Here is a 16979-nt window from a genome sequence, read left to right as displayed (position 1 = left end):
CGCTAATAACTTTGGGGCGGCCGTCTAGAGATTTAATGGACAGTCAAAAGGGAGACATCGAAGAGGAAGGATGGGTGGGGAGGGATCAACATACGGAATGTCAGAACAGGTAGGCTCCATATATGGAGATCTAAGGGTTTGAGGTCAGATGTAGAGTTGCTGGCCAGCTCAATCTATAGGCGATGATCCAGGTTTTGCAGGTTTTCATAGTAATCTGCGACCTACAGTCGCAATAAGGCTTAAGTGATTATCAACTCCTGACTATTCCAGTAGTTTATAGTAGACAGTAGTCCAGTATATATTCATGACAGCATAACCAGTCCAGCACAGAGACTTTAAGTAAAACATCTGGTTTCTACCTCTGAACTCTCCAGAAACTGCAGAACATCTGGGTCCTTCAGCAGGACAGGGTGCTTCACTGTTCTCATCAGATATCTGGTAGACGGGACACAAGATGGAGACAATACTCAGGTTTTCTATTCATCCAAGTAAACCTAATCTCTTATCTGGCACACTCACTTTCCGCTTATCTGACCTTCTAACTTGACATGAATGTTGAGTTGTATAGTAAATCTCTGGCCCTTGTAAGACTTACTACTGGTTGCTTGTAATGTTTGTGATGAAGGAAAAAGCACCTTTATGACAATCACAGTAACTCTTGTTAACTCGCTCTAAAGTTGTATTTACTGCAGCTTGTTGGGTTGAACAGACTGAATTAGGCATGTAACGATATATCGTATATCGATATATATCGATATTATATCCCGACGATATGTATCGATTTATTAAAAAAAAGAGAAAGAAAACTGTGTGTGATATGAAATGTGAGCTGTAATCATATTCCATCATATATATGAGAGAAATGAGACACTCCATGCAATCACTTTCAATCTATCCTAAGATGCCATCAAAGAAAATAAGAAATGTTAACTCGAGCTAGGTTTAAACATGAAAGCATGTTTACAGTTGTTGCACAGAAATTAAGTAATTTCACATGAAAAGTAATGCTACTTTTGCAATGTAGTTAAATAGAAATTGTGAAAAAAGCTTGGGGGCAAGATAATTGTCTGGAAAATAATTGCAAATATCGTGAAAATCGTATCGTGAACCTCATATCTTGATACGTATCGTGAGTTGAGTCTATCGTTACATGCCTAGACTGAATGGCAAATTATTAATTATTTTTCATTGGTCATTATGCCAATTCCCTCTTTGTACTGTAGGTCAGTTCATTTCAACTCACAGTGATGAGTTTCACAGGGAGGACGCAACGCACGTCAGTTCAGCTCACCACTGAACAGGCGCCTGACAAAACTGTAGGAGTCACTCATGCAGTGATATACTAGATATCCCACTCTGGATTCCCTCTAGTTGTGTCCATTGGAGCACACGGCCAAACGGCACACACTAGAGGATTTAGGGGTAGTCGTAGACTCGTAGCTCAGTGACATACTAGCGTCATGCATGTACTTTTGTATATCAAGCTGCCTCACGCTAAGGAAACAGGAGATACAGTAGGCTCCTGCCCTACACGTTAAAAATTACCACCGCTGAAGTGCCCTTGGACAAGGCATTGAACCACTACCATGAAATGTTCTATGAAATAAGCAGGGCCTGGCTGTAAACAAGTATCTGATGCTTAGTCCAGTTACCCTGGGTAAACATAGTACCTTTCCTTTCCTTTACGGGCCCCAGGGCCCGGCAAGGCTTACTAACATCAACACCACAACCATAATACCCGAGCAAGCAGTGGGCGCTCTATGCACACGCCATTTTGGAAAGAACTTGGGCCCCTTCCCTACTTCCTTCACAGGTGTTACCGCTGCCTGGTACTAATGAAGGCTCTGTTCCATTCTAGTCAAACAGAGTCAGGGTGCTGCTATTGTGGGTGTTGGAAACACTGCTGCAATCTCAATTCTCAAAGTGTCCTTGAGTGGGTTCCAAATGGCCCCATACAAATGTGTAACTCTGAGAGTGTACAAATTAAACCAAATGGACCCTTACGGGTTAATTTGGTTCCATTTCAGAGGTATGGGGGCCTTTGAAATAAAGAAATAAAAGTTTGAGAACCACTGCACACTATATGGAACAGACTGAGCCTTAATTAGTATCATCGGTATTCGGTAACACCTGTGAAGGAAGTAGGGAAGCGGCCCGGAAGTAGGAAGAGTTATTCTGTGTGCATATAGCCCAGCATTAACAGAACCCCAGAGAGGAAGACTTTAACATTCATTATTACAATGAACTGTGTAATGTTTGACATTACAGTTGGTGACATTTTTTACAGTGTTTATCTGTGAGCACAGCCGCATCCATCAGGCTGCAGTTCTCCAGCTCTGAGGCCCATCAGCTGTCACTGGGCTCAGGAGACTGGCTGACCTTCCTGTCAATCACTGCTGCCGTAGAAAAGGGCAGCAGAATGTCAGCCCCGCCCTCTTTAGCCCTCACCTCATCTTTATTCAATCCATCAGGAGGGCAAAAGCTGGACACACACACACACACACACACACACACACACACACCTCGGACACACAAAGGTGGGGTGCTGTTTACAAACACATCAACAGTCACACACAACAAACCCTGTGTGTGTGTGTGTGTGTGTGTGTGTGTGTGTGTGTGTGTGTGTGTGTGTGTGTGTGTGTCTCCTTATGTGTATACATGGATTATTTTGTGTGTACTGTACGTGTGTCAGTATATCGCTGACAGCCTTGCGGTGGCAGTGTGTGTGTTGTGATAATGATGTACCTAATATTTGTGGTTTAACCTTTGAAGCAGTAAAGATCTGAACAGACCTGATCTTTCCGGTGCTGAGGATCTCACCTCCTACTTTATTGCTGACAACCTGACAACGCAGCACTCTAACTAGCCTCTAACGCCAAGACAGGGAGAGGGAAGGTGTGTTAGTGAAAGGAAGCCTGAGAGGGAGAAAGAGACTGCATGTATCAGAGAAAAAGAGCTAGACGGGTGAATGTTGTCCTTAAAACTGCATAAACACAGTTAAGGGACTTTAGCTAGGTTGTCTCCATTTTCATTTAGTGGTAACGTTGCAGTAGCAATACTAATTAGGTTATCGTTGCTCTCAGAGCTACAGGCCCACGCTACACGTACATTTGGTTCTTATTACCAAATACTCAGCTGAAAATATGAAGTCTCAACATGAGGTCCGGAGACCCAAGGGGTTCTTTACCCTTGAGTCCCTGGACCTCATGTTGAGACTTCATATTTTCATATCCAAGAAACACATCACAGAGACCCCTAAGAAGTGATTACTTTCTCTTCTATGTTTGACATGGAAATACTACATCAAACAGTCACTTTCAATTTGTTATTTGACATTTACATCAGCCAGAGATTCCACACAACATGATTTTTTTGTCCATCTGGAGCACCCCCTTCCTCTCTAATGAACAATCTTAGCCTATTGCAGTTGGAGAATCACAGCACTTATATTGTGACTTAATTACCTTTCTAAGGCAGATCTTCTTTTCTCCACAAAGTCATTAGAAGACTGGTCTTCCTTCCCGACTTTCACCTTGGTCATTCCTAGAGACAAATTAACATAAATAATTAACATAAGGCAGAGAAGCATGTCTAATTAAAATGCATATTAAGCATGTACGCTGTCCATCTACAGTACAGGGTCAATTAAGCTGAAACATAGGACCTTCCCCCTTGGTATTTTCATCCAATAAACATGTGTTATCATGGGGCAATATACTGACCACAGAACCAATTTCTTTGTTTTGTCATGTACGAAGCACCAGTGTTTGGCGTCAATCCGAACTAGTGTTTGGTGTTAATCCTCCAAAAGGGTAATGTTTCCTTTGGTCCAGGAATTCACATTATTATTATTTTTTATATATTTTGTAACCCATTTTTCACCCCTGTGTCAATTATCTAATGTGATCCTGGGCTCTACACACCCTCCGCCAACCTGGGGAGAGCAACAGACTTGAACTCATGCTTCGTTCATGCGTGAGTGTCCAAGTTGCTCCTTTACACCTGACAGGGGGGAGTTTCCCTGGTTGGACGTAGCGCATGGAAAGAACACGTTATTCCAAGGAATTCACATTATATAGACATTGCCACTGACTATCCAAACAAATTTCACATTGCCAAATGCCAAAAAATGGGACAGCCATAGGTTGCACTTGGCCTGTTTTTTGGCCTGTTTTTTTTAACTTTTTTTTTGGTATTATTATTGCTTTAAGGAAGTAAACTACAGGTAAAATGAACAATGTTGACTTACCCACAATGCTTTTCTCCGGGGCAGGAGGGACTATGTATCCTATGTGCAAGTATTTGGATGCCAGTTTGCTGTGAAGGCCCAGAAAGTCACTGAAACGTCTCTTCACCATGAACTCATTTTGCTTGAACATAGACAAAGAAGTCTGAGCAACAGAGGGAGAGAGAGATAGAAACAGAGATATGCAGACAAAGAGACGGAGGGGAAAGGGTTACATTTTAAATCTAAATTACACAATAGATTTGATTAAATTGACTATATTATCATACAATGTCAACAGGTAGATACGGTTAAGTGAGAACAAAAAAGATAATATGGAGTTTAATTTTTCTGCTATGACTAGTTCCATTATATCAAGTCATTATTATAGCATTGTTAAGAGTAGTTTTTGCTCCGACATCCTACACAGGACACCACAATCAAGCATTAGCTTACCCTGGTAGATACTTTGTAGGCCATGTAAGCATTCATCCCGTCACCTGGAAGATATAAGACATAAACCACCCCATTTTTTTTCATTTAAATAATATTGACACACACACCACACACACACACACACACACACACACACACACACACACACACACACACACACACACACACACACACACACACACACACACACACACACACACACACACACACACACACACACACACACACACACACACACACACACACACACACACACACACACACACACACACAAATTGGTGGTTATACTCAAATAGGATAATATTAATCAGAGTAGAGATTCAAGGGCCGGAGCCATGCAACTGAAATCTCACTGTGTAATTAAGATTTTTTTTAATCGTGAAAATATTTATTTCAGAAAACTGGAGGATTTAGAAGTTTTGAGGTCAGGCCTAAATGGGTTAAACATTATTATTTCATAGACTACTAGACTCCTTAGGGGAGATTCTAGATAGAATATAGCCTATTGCTCAGACATAATGCTTGTATGCATGTATGTAAAATGTACAGTATACGTAAGTAGTTTGTAAGTGTGGATATCATCCAGTGTACTCACCGACTTTCTCTGGGTCTGATACTACTATGTGCATGTCAATCAAGTCTCCAATTTCTTCCTCTTCAATCTACACAGAACAATAACAGCATATTACATTGATTTATTAATTAATGGATAAGAAACCTCAGCTTAGCACGAAACCTCAGCTTAGCACGAGACACAACGTTCCTAAACCTTTAAAATGCTATATACCTAGCTGGGTGTGCTGGGTTCAAAAAATGTTTATTATGGATACACAAATCTATACCCAAAGATTGTGCGCTCCAAAACTAGATACAGGCTTTTGGGTTGTGCACTCGGTATGTCTGGTTACACTTTTGGCGAGGTGTTCATTTCATCCTGTTGGGAGTGTGGTCATTGGTGTGGTGTGATTATGACCTGGTGATGAATCGTGGTGATGAATCCTATAAAAGGATGACCGTTATATCTTTGTAACGATATCTGTTGCAGTTGTGTGATCGCCGTGTGTGTGTGTGTGTGTGTGTGTGTGTGTGTGTATATATAGTACTGTCAGCCCCAAAGCTAAGGCCTCGTTTAGACGGGGACGGTCTCCAGATAAAACGGCAAAGTCCTGTTGCGTTCTCATTTTTTATTGACCCTTTACACCAGGCCACATAAACACTGCTGCCGCCTATCAAGGCATTTTATTTACATCATGGTTTTACATTCACCATCGCTGATGAGCGGCACTTTGTTTGTGGCTTCTTCATTGTAAGATATCATATACACTAGTATGGCTCTGCATCAATGTAATAAACATATGCGTTGTGAGCCAACGTGAGCCATGATGTCATACGTTTTGCAGATTCACCGTTTTGCCTGTTTTCACGGAGACTGGAGGAAACTGCGTTTTCAAAGATTTCCACTCTGGGTGGTGGTTTCAGTTTGTTGCGTTTTCACCTCCTGAAAACGCCGTTCTCGTCTAAAGGGACACCAGCAAACGATACTTTATTTTACCGTTTCCTATGAACACCGTTCTCGTCTAAATACCACCTAAGTCCACCTAGCGGCTACTGATCCCATAGGCTCCGCGGACTGTAACCATGACAACAGAGCCCATAGCCTGTGGCCGCACATGTGCAGGGACTATCTGCTGTTTACACAAAGATGCTAAAAAAGAGCTCACATTTGGTGAAAGTGAAATACAGGCTCTCTCACTGTGTTCATATGGTAATGGTCAATGCCCATGTTCAAGTTTGATTGATTTGTGCGGATCACAGGTGTATGTCATGATGAATCCGCACGACTCCTACTGTAGCTAATCGCATATAACAAGCACGTTTCCATGGAGATCATTTGCTCCACGCCCCATTTAATACCATAAAAGACGACAGGAAAAAGGCAAAGGCAAAAATGCCCAATTCAACTTTGTCTCTCGTAAAACATGAGAAGTCGCACCGCTTTGACAAGTTGACCATCTGTTCTGTCTAGAAGCAAGTCTTTCGATTGCCAGCTGGACCAGCTGAACGTTCATAAAGTAATGCTCTCATGTGTAATGAGAAGAAGAAGTTTGCAAAGTTTAACCCCAGATCCAAATGGCTAATGCAACGTGGAAAGGATATTATGTAATGCGACTTTGGGTATTTAGAAAAGCGCAAAATAAATTTGAGCTATCATTATTATTAATATTATTACTATTAAGCCTTTTCTACTGAACATTGCTCACCTTTGCTGAGGTAAAAAGATGATGCTGGGATCCAGAGCATACTGGAATGCTGCTATCCATAGATTATAGACCAGAGCTTTATTGATTACTGAGGGAGAAATCTGTCTTTTGGATTAACATATCACATCCACACTGCTCTATGCTGGAATGGGGATTCTGGACATAGCTATATTTCATCCATACTGTATGCTCATCAGATAGCAAGACTTATTAGGCTATCGTGTTGCATTCATGTGTATGTGATAAATATATTATTAATTAATAGTGTGACATGGAGGTGCGTCTGTTGGCTCCTGTGACATTAAGGCATGATAGACTATTATTATCACAAAACGGTGGCCACACTGGCAAACACAAGGGACCTAATACAGTAATTCAGCTCTAAATGCATGAAGTGATAAATTAATAAGAAGTTTGAATGTTTATCATGTCTAGCCTAGAATACAGTTTGCATTCAAGCATATATTTTGACATCTTTTATCTTTTATATGTGATGACAAATGTTGGGCACATACATATTTTATTTGAGGTTTGGCACAATTGTAATTGATTTTGCATGAAGTATTCTAATGACAAGTAAGCAAAGCTTTCGTCTCGTAAATCTACTTCTGACGTCCTGAGTTTGAGTGTATGTCCGTCCAAATCAACAGAGAAATAAAAAGATTACAGAAGAGTACAAATGATGTGGGAACTCGAGCTTAGTGAAAGAGGCCCACTGTCTTTGTGAAAAGAAGTGTACGAGCATGTCAAAGTGTGTTTGTATGTGTACCTCATCAAAGGACGTGTGCGTAAACAGGTCATCGTGATCCAGCGTAAGACGTGGCGTGATCACAGAGATGGGCGGGGTTATGGGAGTAATAGCAGGGGAGGGGCCATCAGACAGGAGGACATCCCTCTCTGGACTGTCCAAAGAAACTTCTTCTGTTGCTTCTAACCACACACACACACACACACACACACACACACACAAGTCTGAGTATGTGTGTGTTCATGCGCCAAGGTGTACAGTAGTGCTGCAAACAAATAGTCCATATCTGAAGGAATATTCTAATATAAAACAGTTTTACGGCATATTAGGCTACAATATTGTATATTAACCCATTCTGGACGGGAACCCGTTTTAGTGTTTTAACTAAGCATTATGTTATACTTTAGTCTGCTATTTTTGAAAAATCGTGAAAATGTGGCACAAAGACTTTTTATTTATTTCGACGTCAGGCTAAATGGGTTAAAATTATATAAATTTGACTCTCGATAGGTTCAAATGAGTCAAACCCATGTGTTTTTTTTTTTTTAAATACAAGACATACAAGGAACATGGTACACAACAAAAAGAAAACAAACAAAAAACATTTATGACAAAACAAAACCAACAATAACCCACTAGCCCTGAGGGGAGAATAGACTTGTAGAAAGATTTACGATAATAAACAATACTTACAAAAACTAATTGGGAAATAAACTTGTAGGTAAGAAATTACCATATAAAAGAAGCTAAAGAAGAGAGGGAAATTAATCAATTGCAGTTAAATAATTAATATATAAAAGAAAAGGGTCCCATGTTCTAGAGAAGTTATTCAATGAGCCTCTAGTTGAGAATTAAAAAATGTCTAGGTGAATAAAGGATGACAGGTCTTTAAGCCAGGATGTAGCGGCAGGGGGGCTAGGATTTTTCCAGTGAAGCAAAATGTGGCGCCTCGCTATGAGGGAGGCGAAGGCAACTGAATCTGCCTGACACACGTTGTGTTTTAAAAGTAATATTCAACTGTCATTTTTGGCCAATTCTTGCAGCACGTATGTATAGTATGCATCTCTGCTGTCTGTGTGTGTGTGTGTGTGTGTGTGTGTGTGTGTGTGTGTGTTTAGTCTAGTCGAGTCTGTGAGGAAGTTATCATTGGCAATCACTCGAAGCGAGTGACATGGCATTTCACAAACAGATAGGATGACCAATGTCTGCCAACGACTTAATTGACTGCTTTTTTAGCAACTCCCGTAGCGCCAACGACGTCTTTATCATCTTTTTAAGACGTGTATAACGTTGGGCAAAATAAATAAATATTTAAAATGAAAATAAAATAAAAAAATGTATAGAAACTGGCCCCATAGTGGCGATGAATGAGTTGTTAAACAAAATACTTTTAGAGAAAGCAGTGTTAGACTATACATCTTTTAAATCACTTCTGAAAACAAATATTTACAGTCTGATTTCTCAGGTTTGGTCTTTTATGGTTTTATTAGTTGAGTGTGAAACTATTGTCCCTCTGTGTGTCTGCCCTGAATGTATGTCACGTATGAATGTTTGTACATTGGAAGATGGTTCACCTTCAACTACGGTATGCACAATTCTGTTGTTACTATGCATGTTATTTACAGTTATATACTATTTAATATTTTATTTCCAGGACTTATAGTTTGTTTTACCAGTACTTATTTAAATGTGAAGTAGGGTGTATTGTTACATTTTGACATAATTTCTCCAATATTAGCTAAGTCAATAGCTGAGTGAGTGCACCTGCAAACAGGTCTTCGGGGTCATCATCAAAGAGTGCATCCTGTTTGGGTCCATTAGAGTTGCTACTGTCATCCTCTGCTGGTAGACTGGCAGGCTCAGACACTGACTCCTAACACACACACACACACACACACACACACACACACACACACACACACACACAATTCAAATATGGGCATCTCATTAAAAAAAATTATCTTCTTGAACCTAGAATAGTTTTTGACTCAATCTGTGCTCGAGGAAAAAGCTTAGATTTAGGATAGATAGTAACCAAAAACCATAAGATAATTGCATCCTCCTGGTTAGTCAAACCAAAGTTATAGAATTCTACCAACCCGAGGCGGGGGTTGGCGAAAGGGCCTTTCTGTGTGGAGTTTTCATGTTCTCCCCGTGTCCCCTAGGGTAGATACCCTCACAAAAACATGCCGTAATCCTGGTCTCTAAAACTACCTCCCCCTGGCCAGCCAGGGCGCCTGATGGAGGGGAAAGGAACTGGTCGGAATAACGTGTCCCTTCCACGCGCTACGTCCGGCCGGGGAAATTCCCCTCTGTCAGGTGAAAAGAAGCAGCTTGGACTCCTCATGCATAGAAGGAGGCATGAGGTCAGTCCGCTGCCCCCCCAGGTTGGCAGAGGAAGTGTAGCGCCCAGGATTACATTCGATAATTGGCACTGGGTGAAAAGAAAACTGGGTTACAAAAGCGTGGGATAAAAAATTATAAAAAAAAAAAAGAAAATTCTACCAACTTGTATAAAGATGAATGAGTGTTGAAACACATTCTAATGCAGCATCAGCAACAAAACAGTAAAGAATACAAAGGTCAGGACCATCGTTCTAGGAATTAAGAGAGAAGTGCCAGGAAATATGACACAAGAACTAGTTTGAAGATTGTTATTATTACTTTCATAAAAACTTTGACTGTTCAGTGCAGGCAGGTCACATAATAAGAAGAAGAAGTTGCACAACAACCACATCTGTATGTGTGCATATTCCAGTGAAATGCTCTCCCTCCCTACGGGCCATGTCTCATCGTCCTGACTTAACCACAGATCATGGCACTCTTCCTGACAGCTATTAGATCAGCCCCTCTGCTCTTCTCTTCCACATCCATGATGCAGACCACAGTTCAAACACTACAAGAGAAATGTACACTCACTGTAATTATTGAGCATCACATTTAACTCAACTTAGTTAAAATGATCAATTATTTTTCAGTGTAGAAACAGACCCGTAGATAGTAGGGCTGGGCGATATGACTTCAAATCATCGTGATTATTTCAAATCTTTGCCCGCCATCACTATCAAAAGCAAAGAAAGATAGTGAAAATAGCAGATCTACAAGCTCACAATGGGTCTCAATGTGACGCGTTGTGAGCTTGTAGTTCTGATATTTTAGGATGTAATAACGGAATGCGACCCGCGACCCGACTATGGATAAGCGGTTGAAGATGGATGGATGGATAACGGAATGCCTTGCTTCGGTTTCCTTGCTTCTTTGTTGTGTGGCCTATGACCAAATACTTGGGTTCATATAAGGATTCCAGTAGTCAGAACGGGTTGAACTGGCCTGGGGTAAACAGTTAGGAAGGAAGACGTGGTGCTGTGGAGAGGAAAGGAAAGAAGAATTAGCTGAGAGGACGGAATAAAAGAAAAGCATGAATGGAGGAGGATGTGAGGAGTTGAGGAATGAGTAGCCAGGAAATGAGAGGATGCGAGTGATGATAAAGAGTCGCTTCCTCCTTCCTTACTCAGCAAAAGAAGGTGTGTGTACTGTGTGTGTGTGTGTGTGTGTGTGTGTGTGTGTGTGTGTGTGTGTGTGGTGGTTTAGCCCACATTAGTGATGGATTGTTGATGACTGATTGTCCAACATGATAATTATGTGCAAGATATTGTGATCACAGACGAATCAAATCATGAATGCATTTTTGGACTTCCGATAATGCAGACAAAACTATATTCTATGATTATAATGTTTGTATTATATGTAATGAATTGTGCATCTCTTCTGCAAGTATGAATTTCCAGTAAATCTCATTTATCATATCAGATAACCAGGAAGGTGCCATTGTGTAGTACATTGTACTCAGAAATATTCCTGGTATCCAAGCAAAACCATGTAAGAGCGAGGCGATAGGAGGAGAAACATGAGAGTCCACGCCGGGTATGCTAGAGCAAGAAAGGGACACCACAGGCCTTTGGACACACTCTCTCAGGTCAGTTTAGTATCATTGGACAGCTAGCAGCAGACGGTTTTACAGTACAGTAATGTTGCGTGTTCACACGGGCAGATGCAAAGATTCACAGCATATTTCTCATTTCAAATCTTTGTAGCTAAAGTTGAAGCAAGTCCAACTTATTTGTAGCTTAGTTACTTTTGTAGCAGCTACAAAAGTTGCTTTGTAGCTCCACGTCGCTGGCTTCCATTGAAAATGAACAGTACACTGCATCTATCTACCCATGTGAACGCAACATAAGTGTCAAGACTCAAGAGTGGCTCAGTCGGTTACTGTTTGTACTACACTCTAGGCATAGATTTAAGGGTGCACAATTCATAGTTCATCATATCGGTATTGGCCAATATTTACTAATTAAAATGCATTATTATCGGCAAATCAGCATCAGAATCCTGTTAGCCGATATTTTATTTTATAATACGGTATTTGTGTTTGAATGTAAATCTGAAAAGGCCTTTTGTAATGATTGAAGGCTGCAGATTCAATCACTGTTTTCCAGGCAAGCTCTCAAAATGGTCTGTTGTAGAACAAATAAAATGAATAATAGAAAACAAATTTACATAGCACCCTTATCCAAGGCGCTTTTTCGTTTTACATAGATCCATTAACACACAAATGCATACACCGATGGAGGGGGAAACCATGCAAGGCACCAACCTGCTCATCGGGAGCAATTAGGGGTTTTTGCTAATGGGTTCCCAGATTGCTTCTGCACTAACCCGGGATGGAACTGGGAACCAGAGGCCCCTCTACCAGATCTAACTCTGGGGTAGCCCGGGATAAAACTGGGAACCAGAGGCCTCTCTACCAGATCTAAACAAACCGCAGTGCTTGTTTTTAAGAAGTCTGCATATTTGGTACAGTTGTGATGTTCTTGGTTAAAGACCAGCTTGTGTCCAGTGCCACATGATTTTTTTCTACATAAACTAACTGATCTGTAACACTAATGTGAACACTACCCACAGAAAAACAACCTGAAAAGTGAATGGCTTGGCGGCGAGTAGAAGAATGGTCCCAAAACTGAAGTCGTAAAAAGAAAAAAACATCTGTCCCTCAGAGCTGCCAATGAACCGCCATCACTTTAGTTCTCTAACTGACATAGCAGACTGTCTGAAATTCCATACATCTGTCAAAATCACTGCACACAGTGCACAGTCTGCAGACCATGGAGGAAAGGTGGCAGGTTAAAGCCAGAGACTGAAATCTGTGCTGTTACTTTAACTTTGGCGATAAATTAACGCTACAGATCTGTGTAGGCCCAGGGCAGGCAAAACTCCACTTAGTACAACAGTCCACCATACAGCATCTGTATGTATTGTATAGGTAGACTGTAGAAGGTCATAGGAGTTCACGTGCCGGTCCAATGTATTCTGTGTTTATTGGACACAGTCAAGGGAGCGTCCTAACTATAAAAGCACAGATTCACTCCGCTGATCACAAGGAAAAAGGATGACAGACCCAATGACACAAACAGGGACACCACTGACAACAGAGATACAAACACTGGCAGTCTGGCAGACTGGCACACACACATCATTTTGCCTGTGTATGCATTCACAAGCAGGAAGACACACACACACACACACACACACACACAAATACCTAAATTGTAAATTGTTATTTTGTGTTTTATATTTATGGGATCTGTTATGGCGATATTGGACATTATTATTTTCATTCATGCATCCCATTGCAAAACGTTAAATGCTGGCTCATTTAAAATCCACAAACTGAGCAGGTTGCATGACGACATCCAAACATGGATATGGCCTTTTCAAGCTTGCCTGTCTCACTCTGACAGGTACACAATACACATACAGTACCTGTCAGAGTGTTTGTGGAAGAGGGGGAAAGTTGTACAGAAGAGGACATGGCACTACAAATATTTCCACATCTAGACCACAGTGTGACATACATCATCCAAAGATCTGGCCATGTCTATGATTGCAGACTTGGCATTCACCTTCTGCATGGACTATATGATTATTTACCATAACAACGTGCAACACAGTGCACAAAAAAAAGAGGAAAAACAGAGTGGGCAGTAAGGAAGGGGAGACCCGGGAGAGAATGGAAAAGGCAGAACAAGAATCTTCTTTGCCACAATTCACAGGCCAGAACTGGTTGAAAGTGCTTCCGGCATAATAGAACGACACACTATGTGGTACACCCAAACATACAGGTCAAGAAGCTGCAATAAAGTGCCTAGAGCAGGCGTCTCTTCCTGGTTTTTAAACAACTGGTAGATGGAAATGACACTTGTGCACGGCTTCAACTTGATTGAGTTGACGCGTCTGCAAAGCGACAAGCGTTTCCGTTTTTTTTTTGCTGACGCGTCAAGTTGCAGCCACGCGCGAGCGTCATTCCATCCACATAAATCAGTAATTAGCCACTGAGCAACACAGCACAATACTGCACAGGACACAATGACTAGGCAACCACTACATGGAATTCTGCTTTTGATAGTATATTAGTTACAAGGTGTGTTACCATTAACACACCTTGTGTAACAGCTACACCGATGTTGTCTCCCTCTTCCGAAGGATAAAAGATCATTACAATGATGTCAAATCTACAATAATAAATGGTGGCACATCTAGTGCTTCAAATAACTTCATTGACATTTTCAACCAGTATCTGTCCTACCTGACAGAGTCAAAATCTCTCTCAATTGAATTTGAAGACTAGGGGGATACTACCTGCAACCACTGCTGCAGTGTACTGTATTACAGATTGATTAATAATTGTCTCCACCAGGCCGAAGGCATGGGGAGAGAGTATGTTTTGCACTCTGTCCGTGTGTGTGTGTGTGTGTGTGTGTGTGTGTGTGTGTGTGTGTATGTCCGTCCGTCTGTGTACAGCTAACCTCTGGCACCGTTAACCCTGTCGATGCCACATTTTGCACACACTCCCTGGATGAACCTCTGCCCCAAATATTCCTGAATGGCCTGTTATAGCGCCACCAGGAGGCCGGCTTTTGAAAAACACATTTTTGGATAACACTCTCTCTCCAAAAATCCTGCAAATCGTTACACACTCTCTCTATAGAGCGTCGCAGTCCCTCCCCCTTTCAGAACGAGTGGCCCAGGAAATAAATCCCAATGCATTTTGCCCATAGGCAAATAGTATTTATTTAAAGACGGTTACGCCGCGGACAAAGCCAACTCGGATCGTGACAAATCATGACAATGAACACAATGTTTTGGGCCGATCAAATAATTTATAAGAAGAAAAACAAAACAAATAGTGTTGTCTCCTGCCTTTATTTTCTTCTTTCTAATGATTTGATCGGCCCAAAATATTGTGTTCATTGTCATGATTTGTCACGATCCGAGTGAAATAAATACTTTAAGAAATGCCTATGAAGAAAATGAACGGCGATTTCTTTTCCGGGTCTCTCGAGGGGGCGGGACTGCAACGCTCTATAGTCATGTGTTCAAGCCGGATCTGTCTGATATTTCATATTCCATCCTTATTGGCTAAAATTGGCTTTCAAAGTTTGCAGGATTAGCCCGTTTTCTTTTTTTTTCAATGTATTTTTATTGAGGCTCTGAAATTTCTCAACAATCGCCATTCAATAAGGTAAATTGAAGCGCAGTCTAGAAGGGTCCACTGTATCTAATACTGGTTCCCATACCTTCGTGAACCCTTCCATGTTATCACGGAGGAGATAAGTCAGTTTCTCCAGAGGAACGGATTAGCCCGTTTTGAACAAAAAGCAGCATGCAATTTACACGAAATCTTTCACAGACTTTCCTACTGAATATACCCTTAGAGTATATATGAATAGAGACGGCACCAGATTCCTCCTCCCATCCACTTGCATTAAGTTGCTCAAAAGTTGCGCATGAGGCATTCTTGGATGGATTGCCCCAATAACATGAACGCGCTGGTCGTTGACTATCATTGCGCCGTTTGCGCGCGTTCACGTATGAAACATTCGTTCACGTGTCATGGGCCCAATAACATGAACGTGCACAATGATAGTCAACGGGCTCGAGCTGCAATGACAAATTCGGCCACTATGTCCATTTCGCCTCAGGGTTTCCTCCGGGTGCCATCTCTATTAATATATACTCTAAGAATATACCCCACCCTTTTCACATTGGCCACCACCAACAGGTGGATTTTTGCAAAACACATTTTTGGAACAAAATGCTTCAAATCATCCAATTGCCATCCAAGGCGTAAGAAGAAATCAGAAATGGCACCCTTTTCACATTGGCCAATTTTAGCGCTACAGGAGGCCTCCCACGAACCTGACCTGCCCTGGTGGAGACCTGTGCCCCGAGGGGCACTTTTTCTAGTTTAATATGTTTTCAAGCATTTAAATTTGTGTATTGTAGCTTTAAATCTTAATCTCTGCAGTGTATAGTCTAGACACATGGTGGTGGCAGTAGGTGCCCACAATGTACACTAATGAACAGAGAAAACAAACACACCACTACTCTGTAGCCTATATATGTTTTAATTTTAACAGCAGATAGGTATCTGCTGTTAAAGATGACCTGAAATAGTACATTGAGGGCATTTAATTTCTGTATTGTTACTTCACAATCCTAGTTAAAAAGGAAGCTGTGCATGTCTCCGCTATACAGCAATGGGGTTGGGGTTGAAATGCACACAGCTTTGAAACCTCCAGACCAGAGTAGAGTTCTCAATTTCAGCTGGCTACAGACAACAATTTATGCAAGTTGGGTTCGAGTTGCACAATCATTGCGAGTTGTATTTTTAAGTTCCAGGAAGTTTAGTTACTGAAGGCTGCCATGACGCTGTTGGGGAAGATGAACTACAAATGAATGGATTAGTTGTTGGCTCGTTCAGCCGTTTCTGGCATTAACCATCTCTGATTTCTCTCTCTTTTTTTCTGGGCATGGGTCGGGTTCATAAATGTACGATATGATTGGGCTTGGGTCAGACTCAGGCTTCAAATCATTTAGGCTGGGCCAGGCTTTACTTTTACAGCCCATTGAGAACTCTAGACGTCACGAGACACAACCAACCTGGCGGAGACATGTGCTCCGCTGAGCACCAGTTTCTAGTTAACTGTCTCCAACTTTCCTAGCATGACTGCAGATATTCTCTAACAAAACAAAAAAAAGTCAAAAATATATATACAGTTGTACTTTAACCCATTAAAACTGTCTGACTGTATGAGGAAAAACGTACGTTGTTATAAAGTATAAACTTTTTCATGTGAAGTACAATATAGGCCTATTTTATAGGCCATCTCAAAATGTTTTGTTCCAGAAGCAAAGATGAGTAAAAAAGAAAATCACAAATGTTTTT

General features: G+C 41.2%; 1 protein-coding gene across 1 annotated transcript in view; it reads right to left on the bottom strand.

The window, feature by feature from the left end:
* The window catches only part of snx2 (sorting nexin 2), a 30877-nt gene that overhangs the window by 12597 nt on the left and 1301 nt on the right, over window positions 1-16979 (bottom strand). The window contains exons 2-8 of the mRNA XM_080766446.1: window positions 9458-9566; window positions 7715-7875; window positions 5280-5346; window positions 4685-4728; window positions 4253-4394; window positions 3468-3546; window positions 360-435 (exon numbers count right to left, since the gene is read on the bottom strand). Coding sequence (XP_080622572.1) covers window positions 360-435; window positions 3468-3546; window positions 4253-4394; window positions 4685-4728; window positions 5280-5346; window positions 7715-7875; window positions 9458-9566 — 678 coding nt within the window. The remainder of the gene's footprint in view (window positions 1-359; window positions 436-3467; window positions 3547-4252; window positions 4395-4684; window positions 4729-5279; window positions 5347-7714; window positions 7876-9457; window positions 9567-16979) is intronic.

This window comes from Protomyctophum bolini (assembly GCF_963924005.1).
Source record: "Protomyctophum bolini genome assembly, chromosome: 6".
Lineage (NCBI taxonomy): Eukaryota > Metazoa > Chordata > Actinopteri > Myctophiformes > Myctophidae > Protomyctophum > Protomyctophum bolini.
This window is presented reverse-complemented; position numbering and strand designations above follow the sequence as displayed.